General features: G+C 39.8%; 1 protein-coding gene across 1 annotated transcript; it reads right to left on the reverse strand.

Annotated features, from left to right (window-relative positions):
- Positions 1-5,097: 5,097 nt before the first annotated feature.
- Positions 5,098-5,721, reverse strand: LOC124094602 (large ribosomal subunit protein eL29-like). The gene has a single exon (XM_046447486.2). It carries the CDS (start codon positions 5,705-5,707, stop codon positions 5,207-5,209), a length of 501 nt encoding a protein of 166 aa, XP_046303442.1. The 5' UTR covers positions 5,708-5,721; the 3' UTR covers positions 5,098-5,206.
- Positions 5,722-15,688: the final 9,967 nt, after the last annotated feature.

The following is a 15,688-nucleotide window of genomic DNA, read 5'->3' on the forward strand; positions in this document are numbered from 1 at the left end:
CCTCCTATGAAACTCTTCCACTTATGTGCTAATGTGTCTAAAGTTCCCAATATGGCTGTCACATGGGGAATTCCTACAGGACTACTGTCAACACAGTCTTAGATTCTCAGGTTCATTCCTTATTCATCTATTAGAAAACAGATCCCAAACAAGAAGGTTCTGAGGATGGAGAAAATTAGAGAATAAAAATCAAAAAAGTCAGCAGGTCAGAAGTGAGATTTCAGGATGCTGGAATCTGCTGCAGATAGTCATGAGGTCCAAATGACCCTGAATGTAGAAGGGTGCTCCAAATAGGGGAATGGAAAGAGGCATCCACCAGTGAAGTCATCCAAAATTCACTATGGTATCTTGGTCAACCTTGGGCCAGATTGGGGCCTATATGTGACATTCTGTGAGAATCTGCTTTGGGTCTTCACTCTTTTCCTTTCCAAACTGTAAGCAGAGAATCCCTTTAGAAAGCCTAGATGAGCAAGTTCCTGGCAGAGCCTTAGAAAGGCTATTTGCTTTAGGTCAGACTTGAGTCCCAATCTTGTTTTGTCACTTATAGACCAAGGGCTTTAGCCAAGTCACGCTACTTCCTGCACTGCAGTTCAATTTCTTACAAAGTGACTGTGAGTAGAAATTAAACAAGATGCCATATGGAGAGATGTTTAGTAAATGTTCACATTGAAAGAAAAAGATCTATTTATAACTTTACCCATTATGGTTTATATCTTAAATATTCCAAAGTCATGTGCTAAAAATCTTGGTGGTCAGCCTCTGGCACTCCTCGGAGTTGGTGGAACACTTGGGAGGTGGAACCTATTTGAAGGACGTTAGGTCACTGGGGGAATGCCCTTGAAAGGGAGATTGGGGTGCTGACTCTTTCCTCTCTTACTTGTCCTTTTTGCTTCTCAATGGTCTTGAGATGAGAAGTTCCCTCTGCCATGTGCTTTTGCCATGATGTATCATGCTACCACAGACCCACCACAACACAGCCAACTGACTGTGGACTGACCTTTGAAACTGAGCCTAAATAAACCTTTCCTCTTGCTGTTTATCTCAGGTATTTTGTCAGAGCAATGGAAAGCTTACTGACACTGTTCCAAAGTTAAATGGTATTCTTTGGAGGCAAAAAAAAAAAAAAAAAAAAACCTTCATCAGGATGCTATTAAATGAGAGAAAACTGAGAAATAGTCTGTGTAGTACAGATTTGTCAGATTTTGATGTTTTCCTCTAAACTATAACTTGAAGAATTCATCTGGAAATAGGCATGATTTCTCAGAAATTTTTGTCCTTCTGTAATGTCATTTTTATAGTTCTGCCTATTGGCATTTTGCTTGTTATTTAAGCAATATTGCTCTGGATGGAAACTCAGAGCCTGTGTTAGAATTCTTCACCCTCCGTAGATGGCCTACCCGTCTGTTTGGCAGATCCTTTATGTCTAAAAACAAACTCAGGCCTGCTACACTATGGGAAACAAGAAACAAGAGTGATAACTAAGCACTCTTCTCCCAATCAGGTGCTATGAAGTTTGGTTATACAGTTATTAACCACATAGTATTTTAAATCTACCTGGGAAATAAGCACTTACCTCTCATTCAAGCTGATAAGAAATGTATGCCAACATAATAAAAAAGCATACTGATTCTGTCCCTTCCATCTGTAAACTTGATTTCTTAAAAAAGAGAGTGGACTACTTACAAACACTTATGAGCTCATTTGGGTGGTATAGATACTTACCTTCATATAAAGGTGTTACCTTAAAACCATGTTCAATAACAGGGTTGGAAAAGGGGTTGTATTAGATAAAACTACTGGCCCCATTGTTTTGACTTACAATTTTGTATACTTTTTGAGTGATTAAAAAAAGAATTAATTTGCCAGGCATGGTGGCACATGCCTGTAATCTCAGCAGCTCAGGAGTCCAAGACAGAAGGATAGAGTTCAAAGCCAGCTTCGGCAAAAGCAAGGCACTAAGCAACTCAGTGAGACCTTGCTCTAAATAAAATACAAAAAGGGCTGGAGATGTGGCTTAGTGGTTGAGTCCCTCTTAGTTCAATCCCCAGCACCACCCCCTCTGCAAAAAAAAAAAAAAAAAAAGATTCACTGATGGAAGCAAGAATCTGTGATTTGTCCGGTGTGATGGCACACTGCAAAAATCACCTCCATTTAGAGCACTGCTTTCAAACTCTAATGGCAGCAACCCTCCAGGCTCTTCAGGATGCCAAATTGCCTATAATATCTGCCCTTGTCCTTTTTAAACCCTCAAGCATACCTGCAGCTATTTCCCAGGGTTCATTTGTCAATTGTTGGCGAAGGTTATGTAACCTTTTCAGAACTGAGTAACTCATGCCCTGGGAGCATATGTGCAGAACTGTGATTGTGTGTCTCTGTTGAGCTAATGAAGGTTTGAAAGTCCCCTCGAAAAAACTGGAGCTCCCTTCTCAAATGATCAGAGTGTGAATCCTAACTCAGTCATCAACTCCACTAATTCATTATATCATCATAAGCAAATTGGTCAATCTTTTTGACCCTCAGTTCCTTCCTTAGTAAGATGGATACCTAGAAACAGAGTTGTATTAAATAAAACTACCAGTCCAAACTATGAGCCTTAACAAATATTTGTTTTCTCTTCAATTATAAAACCCTTAGGGTGATTCATGGTTAGGGACAGTTGCTAAGTTAGTTTTATTCCATGAAACAAGTGGCACTAACCACAACAAAACATTCTCCTTTATTGACTGGACAGAGATGAACTAACACAGACAATGAAAGCATATTTGGGGATGCTCCTTGCCAAGTCCACTTTGATGTGTTTGTTATACAAGAGCAAAGGCAGATGGAAAGGATGAAATGGCTCAGCTGGGTGCGAAAATATGAGACAGAGGCATTTTACCACGAGTTTTTACCCAGGGAAATATTCGGCACCCTCCCCAAGATACAAAAGAGAGCTTTTACTCAAAGCCTACAGATCACACAGCCCCTATCCAGACCTCAAGAGTCCTTTAGCGAAACCTGACTTTGAGTTAAAAGCAGAAATGAGTTGTGAGGATCTGCTTTGGAGGCCTCAGATAACACTCTTACTTATCAAGCCTTGATCAGAGAGGATGCCAGAAACATATGGGAAGGCCTGGCCCCTCTGACCTTCCCACCATAATGTTTGGAAACGAGAGGGCTCAGGGTATTTTAGCAGGGGCCTGAAAGAGAGATCAATGTGCCTAAGTTTAGTTCCGTACACATTTATCAAACCTATCCCAAATGCCAGACAGTGTGCTGGGAGCAGGGACAGCATTAGGAACAGGACAGAGACCAGAAGAATTGGCTCTCCAGAGTCAGAATGTTCCAGAGCACCAACATCCTGGTACATTCATATTCACACACTTGATTTGCACATGCTGTTCCCTGTATGTGTTGCAAATTGGCCTAGCAACAATACAGCCATTATTATCTGTTATTTTATATGTATGAGCTCATGGAGTTCTAGGCACTATACAGAATACAATCATTGTAATTTCATATTCAGTATTGCATCAGATTTGAGAACTCAGTTGCCTAATTTAAAAATAGCCCAAATTATATGACAAATCATACGGAAGAGGATGGTACATGCAGAAACTCATAATTTCTGAATTTCAGGACTGATTTGATAATTAAATGAGGTGATTCATGAAAAGCACCTAATTCGGTCCCTGACCTGTTGTAGTCCCTTTGATTCATATTAGGCATAGCCAAGATTTGATTCAAATCAAAGAATGGTCACTTCACACACACCAAAAAGACAGTGAGTATAATTAGGCAACAATCAATACAATTATGGAAGCATTGGGTGTGAAGGGATTTTGGAATTTCATCTGATCTCATTTTGTAGCTAACCTAAGTCTGTCAGCCTTACTCATAAACCCAGTTTTCTTGCCCTGTCTAAGCATGTTCAAGATGAATCAACTTTTGATTTTACTCTTTATGAGTGCCCCAAATCAGAATTACACCTTGATTTTTTTTTTTATTTTAACAAGCCACATGTGCTAGCCAAGGAGAGATATTTTCCCCCTAACCTCATGGTCCAACTTCAAACAGAAAATGTCCTTATGGAAAGACTGGCCAGATGCAGGTATGTATCTCTGGGAGTTGTCCTGGTTTCTTTTTAAATTAGGCAATGAATATACTTCTTGACATGCACACACAAGATTTGTGGCAAAAACACCTTTCTTTCATGTAACTGATTTTCCTTTAATCCTCATCTTAATGTATATCATTCTTGATGCATAATCTCAAATGGGCTTTGAACTAGTGAATGCTAACTTTGAATAATGAAGAAAGAAATGATGGTTTACTTTACAGCTGGGTTCAGCTGGGTTGAGGGGCAATGGCAGTATAACTGCTCACCTTTCACCTTGGCACAAGCAGGTAAAGTACTAAGGGAAGTGATTGTAAGAGGTGACAGTAAGTTAAAACCCTGAGGCTGCGTGTTCCTGATGCATTTGCATTCCTGGGTTTGTAAGGTGGTGTTTAAAATAAAAAACCATCACCAAGACAGAAAAACTGCTATAGTTATATCATAGCACACTGAGTTGCAAACCTTTTAATGAAAGACATAATTCTTGGGTTGTCTACATCATACTATATTCTCATGCAAAACACTTTAATGCCTGGTGTAAATTACTTTAGACTTTCTTAGCATGTATTACATTTTTTAATCATGGGTGTTCAGTTATATTTTCCATTTGGATCCAGGAGAGCAATATCCAAATAAAACAAGATGAGCTCCACACCTCCAATCTCCCCTTCTCTGCTCTTATTCCCTCCCCTGCCCATTCCTCTTTTCCTCCCCTCTGCTCTGAAACCTGCCCCCTCCTCACCTCCAGGATAACTACAGTTCCTTGCACATCCTCAGTTGTAGAGTATAATTTGGTGGTGAACAAAGGCAGCTTTTCCCTGGACAGAATGTTGGACAAAGAAGTCATCAGAAATGCTCCAGCCCACCCTACACCGGGCCATCTGCAAAAAGACTGAGCATAGCTCCATTATTTTCATAGCAGGGTATGGGCACAAAGAGCTGCTCATAACCATCTGCCCTCAAGAAGGACACAGCTGGAAGAATTTTTTTTTTTTTAAAGATCCTGCCTCTGGATTTATTTGTACAAATAGCACAGGAGGACACCAGTTCCCATAGACAGAGGCTCAGGGGTCACACCAGTCCTTCTGTCCTCATACCCAGAGGATTTTATTATGGAGCCTTTGCAGGGACCTGGGCACCCTTGGGGGCCTGGGCACCCTTAGGAGTCGGAGCTGGAGCCGGAGCTGGAGCTGCAGCTGGAGCCGGAGCTGGAGTTGCAGCCTGGGTCTTGGCTTGGGCTTTGGCCTTTGGCTGGTTGAGCCTGCGTTCCCTGGCCATGTGGGCACGAGCACGCTTCGTGTGCTTGGGATGGGCTAGCAAGGCGAGGCGATCAAGCTTGCGGCTGGCACCCTTTGGCATCTTGGGCTTAACTTCCTTAGGCTTTGCAAGGGCCTTGATAGCCTCGGCACGTGCACTCATGGCCTTGGCATTGTTTGCCTGCATTTTTTTCAGGCCCTTCTTATTGTGCTTCTTGGCAAAACGCATATTTCTCAGGAACTTGGGGTCTACCCCCTTAAGAGATTCATATCTTTGTGATCGGGGTTTCTTGATGCCATTTCTGTGCCATTTTCGGGACTGGTTGTGTGTGGTGTGGTTCTTAGACTTGGCCATGTCTGCACTGCGAGACGCCAAATATTTACATAAAATGTCCCAGGCCAGGGTCCAGAGTAGGTGCCCCCTAGGCACATGCTGCCTGCCTGATGCTGCACTGCTGGTATGGGCATCTTTCTAAGACACCAGTAACACCAAACAGCTTTTGGCACATGCCACCCCCTTTCATTTCTCCCTCAAAGGCAGAATTAATCATTTATATAAGCCCTATCACACTGTCCATATGCTTTGTGTGTGTATGTGTGTGCATGTGTGTGTGGTGCTGGGGATCAAGCCCAGGGCCTCTCATATGCTAAGCACACACTCTACCACGGAGCTATACCTCCAGGCCCCTATGCTTTTTTAATAGCAAGTGCCACCATGGACCATGGCTGGTGCACAGAGTTTTCCTTGACAATCTATAAGTACATCTGGGACCCAGATTTATACATCTAAGAATCTCAGTGTTGGCACGCTCAAAGTTTGCTGAGTGAATGAATAATATATCCTATGGAGAAAGATGTCAGATGTACATGCTGCCATTTAAGTCATTTATATTTTCATCTCACAGTCTCCAAATTACATAATGGAAGTAGGGAATACTCTGTGATGGTGATACAATCCCATATTCTGGGTTTGTAAGGCAGTATTTAAAATAAAATAACATTACCGAGACAGAAAAACTTCCATATTCTGTGTTCTAGAAAATATGTAATGATAGTAAAACACTGAATGTGTTTATCCATTTTTAACTCAGGATATTGGCAACATGGACTGCATTTGTTTTTTTTGGGGGGGGGTGGTGGTGAAGAGGAGTGAATAATTTAGTATATCTTCTGCAGGATTCCCCTTTTTCCCTGATGGAAAAAAAAGTGCAGCTTTTACTTATTTATCCATAACCTTTGGAGGACTCTATTTTTTCAGCTGGTTCTTCCTATCTAGGTTCAGGGTCTAAATAGGGGGTTGATCCAAGGTTAGCTAAAGCCCTGGACGAAATGAGTGTTGGCATCTGTTCCTGAGACTATTGATTCTGGGGCTGTGCCAAGTCTCTGGGGATTGGAAAGATTCCCTATCTGAGGCTACTTGGCTACAAAAACCCTTCCTCTAGCCCTTGCCAACTAAAACACAGTGGGAGCAAATGTTGTGTGGCAACCGGGTATAAACACAACAGTTGGAATGCTTCAGAAAGAAGTTTGGATTTCCTGGTTAAGTGTATTCAATGTTAAAACAACAATAACAGTGTTAAAAACACATTTGGGGATTGTTAGAATGCTTTACCCACTGATTCTCATTATTACTCTTAGAGGCTTACTGGATGCACTGATGTCTCTGAGAAATATTTCCTTCGAGGCTACATCCACATGAGCAAGATAAGGTGAAGAATGAATTAAAATAGACCCCCCTTCCCAAATAAGGCAAATACAATGTTTGATAAACCAACCGCTTACCTTTGAGAATGTGATATGATGAAAGAACAGAGGCTTGGGCTATACTTTTGACTGTAACCCTTATAAACTCTGAAATTTCGGGTAAATTGTGTTTCTGAGTGTCGGTTTCTTAATCTGTAAAGTGGGTAGGTAACTCAGAACTCTCTGATAGGCCTTCTAGTACCGAAGCTTGGTGTGTTTGCTGTCCTCTGAAATTGACCTAATGTCCCCAGCCCAGTGGGCTTGTGCTTAAGTACAGGGCAAAGATTTCTCTTAATTTTTAAATCATGATTTTTGATATTGGCAAGATGACAGAAGACCTCATGAAGTTTTCATTGAGGAACTACCGAGCAGGGTGAGCCCTGCTAGGGGTTGAATTGTCCACCCCCCCACCCCCACCCCCATCCCTTCCAAGAAAAGATATGTCAAAATTCTAGCCCCAGTTCTAAGGAAGGTAACCTTATTTGGAAATAGTGTTTTTGCAGACTTAACCAAGTTAAGATAGTCATCAGGGTGGACTCTATTCCAGTACGATTGTTGTCCTTTTATAAGTAGAAATTTGGACAGAGAGATGTAAGGGAGACGTGTGGAGACACAAGAGGAGAAGGCTATGTGAGATAGAGACACAAGAGGAGAAGGCTATGTGAGATAGAGTCAGAGATTAAGCTACCACAGGCCAAGGAGTGTCCAGGACTAATGGAACTAGGAAAATCAAGAAAAAAATCTTTCCCCTCAGATGTTAGACGGTCCTTCTGACACTAATGTCAGATTGCTGGCCTCTAGGACTAGAAGACAATAAACCTCTGTTGCTCTAAACCACCCAGTTGTGGTGTTTTGTTATAACAGCCCCAGGAAACTAAAACAGGATCTTCCCTCAAATCTCCTCAGCCCAGACTCCACCTGGCTTCTCTGCAAGACAGATGGGTGTTTTGCCTGGGATGTGTGTTACTTGACATTTTCCAGATGAAAGAGTGGACTAGAGACAAGAAGAGAAAGAACAAAATTAAAGGGTAATTATGAACATGGAGAAGGCTGGGACCAGGGCTGAGAGTTTTGCAAAGATACAGCCTCTTATTAGCAGGGAAGTACCTCTGTTCCAGTTACACAGAGGTATTAATTACTCCAAGCCCCCTGAATGTCCTGTGGTCCAGCTGATTGCTTCTGCCACCTGGTGGCCTTGCCTCTCCCCTGAGGCCCCTCCAAGATTTCCCCCAGGTTCCAGGAAATATGAGGATTGAGATGAGTTGTTACTATACAATTGAGCTATTATGTCACCTAAAATGCCTTGTTGCTTTCTGGTTCATTTTCTAGAAGCCCACCCTGATGCAGGAATAGGAGAGAAGGGAGGAAAGAGGATCCAGGGTAGAAAAGCAGGGAAGGACCAATACTCACAGAGACAGAGCTGAGGCGAGAAGTCCCCGCTAACAGATGCCAGGGCAAGTGACCACCTGTTGGTGCTACACAGGGACTTGGGTGAACTGACAAAGCATGGGTGGAGGAAACTCTTGTGTCAGTCCAGCCAGCAGTGGGGCAGGTAGAGGCAGCATCAATAACAATAATCACCATTTTATCTCTCTTTATGCCTTTTCCTCAATCCTCACAAGACAACTAAAAGGTATGCATCATTATTTACAAGTGAGGAATCTGAAATGTACAGAAGTTTGATCATTTTTGTAAAGATGTATGCCTAGTAAAGAATAGAATCAGGACTCAAACCCAGGTGTATTTGCCTCCAGCACCTCACTTAGAGCTGCGAGTCCTCTGAAGGGAGGTTGTTCAGCTGTGTGCCACTCGAATCTGAGTGCTATATCATCAGTCTGAATCTCCAGTCAAAGGAAATGTTTTGATCAAGTCAAGATGACTCATCTGTAAATAAAACCAGATAATAATGGACACTAATGAGTTATTTTCCGCATTGTCAAAGACTTTTGTCCAAGTCATCATTTAATAATTCCAGACTGTCCCCTGCAAGTAGAACATAGGATATCGTGATGTTCAGCATTTTCTGGATTTCTGTATTAGAAACAGGGACTCCTGTTCTCTACTGTCAAACAGTCATCTTGAGAGATTAGATACTATTCTTACTCTAACCCTACCCTTATGTGTATTGGATATAAAGGAGCATCTCCCAGATATATTTCAGATTTATGGATAACATAAATCCAATTATTCTTAAATAAGATTTGCCTTGATCATCTTGCCATTTCTGAAGCATTCTTAACTCTTTATCTATGTTTGCTCAGTCAATCCTGTTTGGTAAACATCACCCAAGCATGCTTTCAAACACACTGCCTTTTAGAAATCAATGTAAATGTAATTCTACCAACATCAACTAAGATAATAAGATCTGAAAGGTCATAATGGTACCAGACATGCTATGAATAATAGCTGTAAATGTGACTCAATGATTGATTCAACCAATGACAATGAGGGTCCTGGGGAAAATGAGCTATTTAATTTTCTCATAGACCCTGGTGTGTTCTAAAGCACCTTTATTTTTGGTATTGGCTTCCAGCTCCTTGTATTATCACTACATGTGTTGTTGGAGCCTGCAGAAGGAAAAGAGCTGCAAAAGTAGAACTTGGTTTTATCATTGTGCCCATTGAAGTCCTAGTCCTCAGTCATAAAGATCCTAAATTATGAACCTGCATGTTTCACCTGATACTTTTAAATACAACTGTATGACTTTGTGGGCCTACTGTAACAGAGCACTGCAAACTGAATACAACAGGAATTGATTTTCTCATAGTTTGAGAACCCCCAAGTCCAAAGCCAAGGTGTTGGCAGGTTTGGTTCCTTCTAAGGCCTCTGACCCTTGAGAGAAAATGTGTCCCATGCCTCTCCTCTAGCTTCAGGTACCCACAGGTTTCCCTTTGCTTGTCCATATGTCACCACAATACTCTGTTTTCACTTGGCTTTCTTCCTATGACTCTGTAACATGACATTTCCTTATGAAGACACTAGTCATATTGGCTCCAGGCCCCACCCCATGCCAGTAAAGACATACTTTAACTAATTAGATGTGTGATGACCCTGTTTCCAGATAAGGTCACATCCTGAGATGCTGGAGATTCATATATATAAATACACACACACACACACACACACACACACATATATATATCTTTTTTGAAGAAGGACATAATTTAACCTGTAACAACATCCAAGTTGACAAATATTCGAGTTTATGTCACTATAGTTGTTAGTCTATGAGTCCAACAAAACTATAATACACATTATATACACGTGAAACCTTGGTTATAAATAGATAATTTGCCTTTTTTTTACTTTTTACATTTTAAAATAGTTAATACAAAAAAAGAATACATATAATGTATATAAGATCTGTGCCACACAACAATGTTTCAGTCAACAACAGACCCATATATGACAGTGGTCCCATAAGATTCTGTCACCTAATGACATCATAACCATTTTAGATTGTGTAAGTGCAGTCTGTGACGTTCACACAGTGATGATATTGCCCAACAAGGTACTTCTTCTATTCCTGTCATTAAGCCATACCTGACTATATGAGGTAGAAGTAATAATAAAATGAATATCTGTGTACCTGTCACCAGTTTAAGAAACAGGACATGGTTGATAAAATTAAAGCCCCCACATGTCTCCCTAATTCTGCCCTCCTCTTTTCTTGATAAGTAAGACAGACTGGGTCCCTCTCCTTGGGAGCTTATGTTTCAAATGAGGGAGACAGACTATAACTAATGACAACAATAACAACAGAGAGAGAGAGAGAGAGAGAGAAAAACATATGCTATGTAGTTGAGACAGAAAGTAACTGGAAGACTTCTTTGAATGTGAAGGTCAGGGAGGGCTTCTTTGAGTGGTTACACTTAGGCTGACACCAAGGGAAAAGAAAGAGTCTTCTAGGCTGTGTGAAGATGCAGAGGGGCAGCAGTCTGGGCTAAGAGAGGAGAAAGTTCAAAGGCCCTCAGGCAAGACAAGCCTGGCCAGCGAGGAAGAGGTAGAATCTTAGTTAAGAATAGGCTTTAAACTTGAGAAAGGGTTTAGATTTTGTTTTAAGAGCAATGAGATGTTATTGGAGGGTGTTCAGCAGGAAGTTGCATGATCTGACTGCATTTCAAAAGAAAACTCTGATGTTCAAACTAGAAAACCAATGAATATTGGTAAATATCTATAAATCAGTTATGATACAAAAACTAGTTTTTCCAAACTCATCTTTCATAGCAAACACAAGTCTATCCCTTTCTCTCTTAACAACATGAGATACATAGTTCTCCTTGGTAATTACAACTCAATGTCTCTATTATAATTTTTGGCACCCATATTAGTGTGTGTTTTAGGCAGGGCGAAAGTGGTTTTATGTACCTTTTAATATGATAACCTGATCTCAAATCAAACATAGGCTTATTTACAATTCAGATAAGAATTCCAACATAATTTTATTAATCTAAATTTAATAAATAACTTTTTCATATTTGGACACTTAAAATAAACAAAGAAAAGAAATCTGTGGCTGCCATGTTGGGGATGGAGGTAGAGCAGAGGAGAAGCAGGAGACTCTCAGGACTAGATGGTTAGAAGGGGACATGGGTACAGCACAGATTTGAGACTTGCTCTGGAGGGGTACCTACAGGGCTTATGGAAGTACTAAATGGCGGGTATAGAGAGAGAAAAGGTGAGGCCAATATATGTAGTTTGAGCAGTTGAACAAATTATAGTATAATGGAATGGAAAATATTTCTAGTGGAGCAAATTTGGGGAATCACAGGTTTGTTTTGTTTTGTTTTGTTTTCTAATGCCAATATGACAATCGTGAAGATTTTAAAACATAGTTTGCTATGTAAGTCTTTTCTCTTTGTTTTTTATTTTTTATTTTTTAAACTGGCTCTATTCCTTATACAAGAGAGTCAAATTTACATTAGTCAAGACACCTCTAGTTGGTGAATTTCCTCAGCCATTTCCCTGTGGCTTTCTTTCCCTTTGCTTTCTGCTTGCTCAACACTCAATCATTCACCACATATTTTAGTACTGGCTGTGTGGGTGAGCACAGTGCTGGCGCCTCACAAACTGCAATCACAAGTGGTTTTCTATGAATGTTTGTACAACAATGGAATGAATGAACATGTGGCTCAGGATCTCTTGAGGAATAAGTAGTCTAGTTCAGGAGATAATAAATATACTTTGATAACTAAAATACAACATAGAAAATGGTGAGTTGAACAAGAAAGGTATTATTAAAGGATTGTGGGAAGAGATTAAGCTAAGAGATTCAGGATAGTCTTTGCTACAGATGTTCTACATTTACCTAATAGAATATTACTCAGTTATGAGATTGAAGAAAATAAAACTACATGCAACAATATGGATAAATTCCACAAACACAATTTTGAGCAAACTAAGCCTTATGAAAGAATATGCACAGAGTGATTTCATTTATGGGAAGTTCCAGAAAGGCAAAATCAAACTATGGTGGTAGACATCAGCAAAGTGGTTACTCTGTTAGAAGAAGAAGAGGGAATTCTGAAGTTTGGGGTATACTTGTTTTTTGTTTGTTTGTTTGTTTGTTTTTGGCGGGCGGGGGCTTTCTTTGTATTGGTATATTTATTTCAAAAATTAATGCAAAATTCACCTATTTCACCTATAATAAGTGTTTGTGATTTGTGTATCTTCTTAATGTGTACTATGTCAAAAGCTGGGAAAGATCTGAAATTTCTCCACTTGCAAGCCTGCCAGTTAGGAATGCTGGTAGAAAACATGACACTTCTATATAGAGGCCAAAGAATGTATTGATCACAGCATAGCCAGCAGTATGAGCTTTGAGTTTGCTCAAGTTCTCTTTGGTCCCCTCCCCAAAGTTGACCAGAAGAGGCTCAGATAGAAGCTGAGCCTCCAAGCATTGGGGTTGTGTTGTGTGTAAGGCTTGTGCAAGGGTGGAATGGAAGGATGAATAAGCTTGAAGAACCCAAATCCTTAATAATGGGATGCAAGCAACCTCTCCTGCTTTGCGCTAGAGACAATATATTTGTTATGTTACACAGTAAATAAACCTGTTCTCTGCTGGGGCGTTTTGGTGTCAGGGGATACCATATATCTTCTGAAGCTGCTCTCTACCCAAACATCCTGGAAAAGATAATCTAGAACAAAAGTCGCTAGTTCCTCTCTGCTGTCAAGACATGCAGAAATATGAGAGACAGGTGAAGAATCATCATACAATAAGACAATCTTTAAGAAAATGCTTACATTTTAGAACCTGTGGCATTTTAGCTGGAACTTTGGGGGCATGATCAGATTAGGGAAAATGACTTTTATGCAAGGAACAGTGGAGAATGGAGTTTGAGTAGAGCATGGGGTTTTCCCTACCTGAAAGGTCTTTTGACATAGGAGGTGGGTAAAAGGAGACTCTAATTGCCAATTTTATTGTCTTTTTTCTGCTCAGATAAAGGTTTATAGAAGGGAAGAAAACCACATTAAAGATTGAAATAAGATTTTAAGAAATCATCTGTTGATCTCATTTATTCTTTTCCCCACTCCTTCAACTGTGCAAGAATTTGGATTAGTTAGAGTTGAGATTTTGAAAATGTTTCCATCATAATGTGTGCACAGTTCAGTAGATTTTATTTTGAAGATAAACTAAGAAATATGGAAAATAGTAAATGCAAATGCCTTTAAAAGTTTTTTTTTTATTTCTGTAATTGAAATTTTTAAACCAAAATTATATTGGCCCTAATTAACTTTGCTTTGAAAGACAGATCTCTAAATTTTCCTTGTCTTGTTTAGAATAAATCTAGATGACCCAATAGCATTTAACAGAAGTGTGATCAACTTAATGTTAACATCTTCTTAATATTTTTCTCTCTGAAACAGCCATTTTTATGCTACCAAGGTAAGAGTGTGGAAGTGAATATTAAAATCCCATAACCATATTTAGGTGCTGATGCTGCGTTTTCACGTTTTATGGTCTATCTTGAGCTGTTTGATTGAACGGCAGTCTGTTGCTTAATCAAGAGCCATGTGTTATTCTATATAAGTGTACTGTATTATAAAAGTGAATGTAAAATTAATTTCAGGATATATATGTTTAATTACACAGATTCGTGTTACACAGATGAATCAAATTGTCCATTGCCTCTTAATAGCTTAGAAAAGTTTGGAATTAATTTAAGCAATGAAGCCTGAGATATTTTTAAAAGAGGCTTTTCTCAGATCATAACTCAGTTCTTGAAGTTAGGTCTTTTGTGGTTTTGCAATTTAGCCCCTCAGGTGGGGAAGTCAAGGGATATTACATTTATTGAATGTTTGCTGTATGCCAAGCAATCAGATAGGTGCTTTACATATACCACCTCATTTTAAAGCCTAACAGAATTCCATGAGGTGAGTGTAATTATTCCCATGTTATGAATGAATAAACAAATCAAGAATAAATTACTTGAGACCACACTGTTAGGTGGTTATACCAAGACTTGTATCCATAGCTGTTTGGCTCCATACTAAAATTATTTTTTAAAATAAGGCTTGTGCATGTGTAGAATGGAAGGATGAATAAGTACCATTATGTTAGCAGTGATGACATTCAAGGTAATCCTTAAATCTTCATTTTGCCTTTCTGTATGTTCTGGATTTGGGATAATGTATAAAGGTATATCTTTACTTAGATGTAGTATAAGACTTAAAATGGCTTTGAGAATTCATGAAGGAAGATGCTATTAAAGGCAAGAGTTCTGGTGAACTATCTATATAAAACCTCTTGACAAAAGAAGTTTGAACCTCACAATCTTCTGAAAGCCAGAGCTTTACGGCCATTGCTGAGGCCCCAATGGTCATGGGTTGACAAGTTGTCTCCCGCAGAGAACTCAAAGGTCAAGTTTGGTTCAAAAAATAACCCATTTCAGGGCTCTACTCCATGCTGTAGAGGTCTAGTGGTCAGACCTCAAATGGCTTAATTATTACTAGGTCATGTAAACAATTATGATCCCTATCTCCACACCAAAACCACTTTAAAAATTACTCTAATAGCTTAAAATCATCAGAGTTATTACACTAATTTCTCTATTAAAATATGGTCTTAGGATTTCCTTAATAAATAGTCCTATACTTTTTATATATTCTTGATCAAGATTCAGCTAATCATTTCCCCCTTAAATATATCATTCCCCTTAATATTTCTGAAATTAAGCTTAGTTGTCCACAAAAAGGTATGGCCGGAAGAAGGATCAGGAGGATGTAGGAGATGCTGTCATATGTCACCCACGTTCCCTCTATGGATCAAGGTATATTTCTCCCAGATGCCTGGAGTGTTGTCTGCTGGCAGCTATAGACCTGCTGAAGATTTGTCTTTGGCTAAACAAGTTGCCTTGTGTAGGGTGATCTGGTCTCCTCAGGGAAAGCCCACATTGAATGGCTGAATGATAAATAAGTACAGAGTACAGTCCTCTTGCCTCAATTTGGGGGAATCTCTGAAAAGCCATTCCTGCTCCAGACACGCCCTGGAGGATCTCATGAAACTTCTGTGGCCATCCCAACATAGTTCCACTGCCCTTTCTGCCCAGTTCTCTGTCCCTCACTCCCTTCCAGATGTTGCTTCTTACTGTTA

The sequence above is a fragment of the Marmota monax genome, unplaced genomic scaffold (genome assembly GCF_021218885.2).
Source record: "Marmota monax isolate L192 unplaced genomic scaffold, Marmota_monax_Labrador192_F-V1.1 WCK01_AAM20220418_F8-fsc00007, whole genome shotgun sequence".
Taxonomy (NCBI): Eukaryota; Metazoa; Chordata; class Mammalia; order Rodentia; family Sciuridae; genus Marmota; species Marmota monax.

Coding starts and splice junctions, on each gene's coding strand:
- LOC124094602 (XM_046447486.2), bottom strand. CDS start 5,707: ATGGCCAAGTCTAAGAACCACACCACACACAACCAGTCCCGAAAATGG.